This window comes from Cupressus sempervirens, chromosome 9 (assembly GCF_028749045.1).
Source record: "Cupressus sempervirens isolate cs-2001-9-10 chromosome 9, ASM2874904v1, whole genome shotgun sequence".
NCBI lineage: Eukaryota > Viridiplantae > Streptophyta > Pinopsida > Cupressales > Cupressaceae > Cupressus > Cupressus sempervirens.
In genome coordinates this window covers 628,733,061-628,739,060 of record NC_143126.1, presented here as the reverse complement: position 1 = coordinate 628,739,060, position 6,000 = coordinate 628,733,061, and the positions used below count along the sequence as shown (strand labels likewise).

The following is a 6,000-nucleotide window of genomic DNA, read 5'->3' as shown; positions in this document are numbered from 1 at the left end:
AATTTAGCTATCATCTAATCCCATCTAGTGATTTTCTCCTTCCCTCCTATTTTGCTTCAATTGAATCTACTACCACCATATCTTTGGATGTCCCTTCATTTTTGCCTTCGTAAACTTGACCCTATCAGGATCCTCAATATCTACATACTCAAAGTATTCCTCCAAGTCGTTGATCCAATCAATCATCTCCTCTAGGTTAAGATTTTTTGAAAATGTGGGAACTTCAAAATTAGGTCTTTTTCCAATCTTCAAGATAGCCTTGAAAATTATTTCTTCTTCTGGGTTCAAAACCGCCTCTACTTCAACATTTTCTTCTTCTTTGCCCTCATCCTTGCTTTCATCTCTTATGGCAAGATTTATTCCTCTAGGCATTTGTTTTTCCAATGCTTGCATCTGTCTCTAGAGTGCTCTAAAACCCTCAAGTGTAACACCTATGACTCTTCCGCCATGCTCTCTTTGTGTAAGCATTTACGCACTTCTGCTGAAACCCTAGAACAAATTGTCTCATAATCGTTGATTTGTCTACACGTCAAGCCCAAACCATGGTCTTAGTGCAACTGCCTCAAAGTTGGCCATAATCCCAAAAATGTTTTTGAATTGAGGAAGTTGGATAAAGGAGAGATAAGTAGTGTTGAAGCAGAAAATTTTGTTGAACATTTGAAGAACATCCATGAGGAGGTGAAGAAGCACATCATAAAGATGAATACACAATATACAGCTAAGGTAGATGTGAAAAGGAGATATAAGGAATTTTAGATTGGAGATAAAGTCATGGTTCATTTGAGAAAGGAGCATTTTCCAATAGGTACATATAATAAATTGAAGATGAAGAAGTTAGGACCGTGCAAGATAGTGAAGAGGAATGATTCTGGAAATACATATGAAGTGGAGTTGTCCGCTGAATTGAATATTTCATCGGTATTTAATATTTCAAATTTGACAAAATATTATGAAGGAGGTGATGGAGATGAAGTTGCATAAGCGCAGTGGAGCATTCCAGCAACTAGTTCAGCTACAAAGGAGATTGAGGAGATACTAGACAGTGGTGTTGAAAAAAGTACCAAAAACATAACTTATGAGGAATATCTAGTCAAATGGAAGGGGAGACCAGCTGAGGATTCATCATGGCTAGCAAAGGAGGAGGTTAATTGTCTTGGTTTTCCTCTGAACACCTAAGATGTGACAGAGTCATTTCTCAAATTACCGCGAGTGTCTAATGCCGGAGCATCTTGGGTGTAAGGGCAATCTTGCATCACTCAAAAATATTTTATTTTCAGTCTTTTCTATTTTAATAATGGCTAGTGGACAAGGTGGTTACTATTTATGAAAACTTGCTATTTTTAGTAAGTTTGTCATGTGAGCTCGTAATGTTCTCATTTTCTACAAGAAGGTTCATTTTCAAGATATAAGCTTGCCATAACAATCTCATTGCTCTAGCTTAAGTATCAGATAAGTTATTGTGGATTTTCGGTGGAAAAATTTGTAAAAATATCTTCAGGCTCACCATTGGAAGCCTTAAAGTGCCCAGACGAGGTCTGAAAACTCGACAGAAGGGCGCTAGCACCATTTCAAACCTATAGATCAAGAGTTTGCATTTTTGAAAAGTGTTTATAATAGCCAATCGAAGCAACGGTTTGTGAGTTATGGCCTTCCAAAGTTGGGCTGCTCAAAATTTCTAAAATAATTGTCAAAGATGTATTTGGCCGCCTCTATATGTTTTGTTAGGGTCTATCGGCCCTAGGTATTAATTTTGAGTATCTAGAACCTTCCTAAGCGGCATAAAACTGCCTATTTAAGAAAGACTCGAACATTGTCTAGGACAGCTCTGCGAGATAGTTCGCAAATTGTCTTGCAGATTATTGTAATGAAAAAGCACCCATGTGAGTTAGCATATTGTACTTATGAATTCTATAATTCGGCATTTGCGACGCAAATAAGAAGTCCATATTTTGTTCTCGCATTTGTTGTTGTTTCTTTGTTTCTGTTATGAATTTATGGTATTAAGGGGAGCACCCTACACCAAAATATATGCCTTTTGAATTCACTTGAGTCTATCTCATTATATATCTTGCAAACCCAAAGGGTCATACCTTTTCATATGTGATAGGACACCATCCTTACCAAGTAGTTTATCTTCATAAATAATTGGGTTTGTTCACAATTACTACCAATCAACATGGTCATTGTTCTTAACGACTCTTCATATCATTATCACTAAAAGTAATCTAAATTGTGCTTTTTGAATACAAATGGATTCCTCTAAAAGACATTATCCAATAATACATAACAATTTATGTATCCATTGCTATTCATAAGTTCTATCTAACAAGTATTGATGACTAACCATTGTATTAGTCAATTCCTTTCTGAGAACGATAATATGCATGCATCTTAATCCACTACTTATTCACCACAATCCTTTCTTCCTTTATCATGTTATTGCTGAATGTACATATATGCTCCTGGTAAGCTTTCATTTCTTTGGACAAAAATATCTTTATTCTACTAACAGCAATATGTACCTTAATCCCCACGAAGGGAATGATAATTATCGTATAAATCTTATTGATAAACGTGCAAGTCCCTACTCTATTACTACATTGTATCCATCAAAAATAATATCAGCAGTGATCACTGATCTACGCATATTCTCTTATTAATGTCGGCAGATCTTAAGGTCTGTTTTCAAAATATAATCTATGTTCACGCCAAGTTTGTTGACTATATTATAAGGATTAGTTTTACACTATTATTTGCTGATTAGACATATGTTGGTATATGAGTAAGGTACTTTTGATACTAAATTTGCTTTTCTATTATTGGAAAAACAGGTTTTGGAAGGGACCCAAAACTCATAATAAAAGATGGGGGAGGGGGGGGAAGAGAACCCCTCAACAGGGTCAATTGCTGCCACAAAGTAGCATTACATGTCTAGCAGCCCAAACTAGACCAGCGAAAGAGTGTCAAAGATAGCACTATCCAAGACCAAAAAAACGGAGGCAGAAAATAAAATAAACACTAAGCCCAAACTGTCCCAGAGTGTTGTGCAATTAGGATCCCACAACCTCCAATACAAAAGGAAAAACTAAGTTTGTTGTTACCTCCCTTCTTTAGGGAGCGTAGAGTCATATCAAAGTGAGGAGGAGACTTCTTAGAGCGCTTTCCAATAACTGGGATTTAGCCCTCCTCAACCACTTTATTTAGCCAAGGATGTAACTCCATAACAGAATTTTGAGAGCACAACAGAGATCCAACACAAGGCTGAGATGACAGAGCCAACACAAGACCCACTAGCCAAAAAAGAAAAAATTGGACAGAACCAACATCTGCCTCTTTCATTTTTTGTTGGACACTTCCTGCTACAGCAGCCTCAACAGCATCATAATGGACATAGCCAACAATATCAATTTAACAATATCAATTTTTAGCTGTTCAGCTACAACAAACCTAGACACCACCGCAGCCTTAAGTACTGACCCAGTAGGATCGGCAGAGCACACAGCCAACTGCTCTGAACCAGTAATATCAACAACCACCGCCTTTTCCAAAATAGAATCAGCAGTAGGGATCTCATCCCCATTCCGGACAACCAATACCTGAACCGATCCAGTGGCTCCCTATATACCTTTTGTAGGATTCACATCCTCTTGTGAGGTATTTTAAATAATTGTATAGTGCTCCAAAAAAGCCTCCTTCCACTATGAAGAAAGCTTCTTAGATTTGACTCTCTCAATGTCATACTGTACTGCCACATGACATGTTTTGAAACATTATCTACATCTATAAGGAAGACCTTCATAATCTATAGTCTGAATCCAAGATCCCTTTGGAGTGCAAAGTTTAACCTCCACCGACAGACCTTTGGAAGCATCAACCTCTACAAGAATCTAAGCATAGGTAGAATGAAACATATCAGATGATACTAAATTGTTGCACATAAGTACAAATATTTAATTAAAACTTATTTAATCATATACCAACTTTTGTTGCCTAAAAGGTCTTGATTGGGGATTTTAGAAGTGATTTCAAAGAGGGTCTCTTTATTGTAGCAAGGAACGTCCTAAACAACTCTACTTCCACTTATTGTGGAAGGCAAGACTTTGAAAGATCTGGTAGAGAAGAGAACCATAGCATGAATTGAAAGACATGAAAAGTTTAAGAAAAAACATCCTGCTTCATTAAAATCTTGATAATTTCCCACTCAAATGGCAATAAAGCCAAAGCCAGTTGTTGAGATCCTCCAAAACCAAGAGGGGCAAAATCAGAAGCTAAAAGATTGCATTACTGAAGCTAGAGATTCAACTGGAGAGGGCTCTTCCTTGACCACAGAATCAATTATTTCCAACAAGGCAAAGAGAATGTCAGCATGTATTTGATTACTTGTTTTCTTTCCACGTTGTTCTCACAGGGTGGAGCTCTATTGATTATCTCAAGAGTTCCTCTTATCCATTAGTTTGATGGTTATCTTCAGGTATCTCAGGTTGGTAGAGTTTGTATTTATTCCACTTCCAGCAAACAAACGGGCCCTAAACGAGATGATACCAACAGATACCTTCACTTGTCTGTCCATAAAATAGACATCTTTAATCCACATTGACAATTTCCAAGTTTATGATGAAAATAATTTCTTCGAAGATTTGGACAGGCTTATTCTAACTCTTACATGACCTGTAACGTTAAAATATGGAAATATCAAAGCATTAGTATATAGAGATGGTTATAATTCAACAAAATTATCATGCGTCAACTGCATGCATGAAACTATTCATCTGAGAATATATGTGCATCTAGGTTTACTTTCCTTGTGCCTTCTATGATTGTCTGTTACATTTTCAAACATGTGTTAGGTATCCTATCAGTTGATAACCATAACTTTCAAGTAAACATCTAATTTCATCAAAGTATAGCTGATGTGTCCAGATAAATTGTTGAAAGGGAACTAGAAACAATTTATTTGCAATTCATCTTCAATGAATAAGAACCACTTGAAGGTCCATAGAAAATATAGAACAAACCCTTTTTCTATTACTGGATATTTCGATTCATCTCTTCCCCATTTGTTTAGGAAGCAAAATTATCTACAGCCCATAAAGCTATTTTGTATTCACTACAACTTGATTTTATGTAAAGTATCCGTAGGTACAGCTATTGTTTTGAAAGCTCCTCACTTCTTTTAGCTGCAGCAATTACAGCACTCATAAGAGTAGCACGAAACCCACCTTTTTCTAGTTCATAAATTCCAGCTATAGTTGTTCCTGGAATCACTCTACAGTCAGAATGAATATGATACAAGCTGCAAGTGCATATGATGCAGCACACATATCTACCTTTGCAAAAAGAAATTCACAATCCCAAATGATAATTAAATATTGCTCTTATGCGGGATTCGAAAGAAGAAGAAAATTCCAAGCAACAAAGGACAAAAGAAAACTATAAAAAACATCCTTGTGTAAAGAGAGGAAACAGTAACGGATTATCATGGTCATAGAAACAAATAGATACCAGCTGGTGATGCCACTTCATCCTTGAGTTGGCCAGGATTTTTCTTTGTGTCCCTCACCATCTTAGCAGCTCCCAAAACCTGAACACATGTAGCATGAAAATAGAATCTTTAGAGCATAGGAAACGACATAGATCAGTATCAACTAGATACACACTGCAAAGAACTCATTTAATACCAGAAAAAAATGTGAAACACCATGCACAATTCTGCAGCTTCCCATGATATTATCTAGTTGCACTCACCGTCTGCGAAGCCAGTGCTACTGCAAGATCTCGTGGAAGCCCTGCTGCAACACCTCCATCAGCCAAAGCCTCTATAGCAAGATATACATATGCTGGCCCACTTCCACTGCAAAAAGCAATAAGAGCCAAACTCAGGATATTATACCAGTAATTTTACCCCTCATTCATTTTTCTTAGGTTTACAAAAATGCATGTATTGCAGCAAAAATCAGTAGTGACAAAAAATATTTGCCAACAATGATATATCTGCACAGA

The 6,000-nt window shown here is 36.7% G+C and overlaps 1 protein-coding gene across 2 annotated transcripts in view; it reads right to left on the bottom strand.

The window, feature by feature from the left end:
- Positions 1 to 4,474: 4,474 nt before the first annotated feature.
- P5CR (pyrroline-5- carboxylate (P5C) reductase) overlaps positions 4,475 to 6,000 on the bottom strand; it is an 84,498-nt gene continuing 82,972 nt past the window's right edge. The window contains exons 5-7 of one of the 2 annotated variants that reach the window (XM_089801418.1): positions 5,746 to 5,851; positions 5,503 to 5,581; positions 4,475 to 4,668 (exon numbers count right to left, since the gene is read on the bottom strand). In XM_089801418.1, coding sequence (XP_089657544.1) covers positions 4,610 to 4,668; positions 5,503 to 5,581; positions 5,746 to 5,851 — 244 coding nt within the window. In that variant the 3' untranslated portion in view covers positions 4,475 to 4,609. Of the gene's footprint in view, positions 4,669 to 4,998; positions 5,256 to 5,502; positions 5,582 to 5,745; positions 5,852 to 6,000 lie in introns of those variants that run through there. The other variant, XM_089801417.1, reaches the window with a different exon arrangement.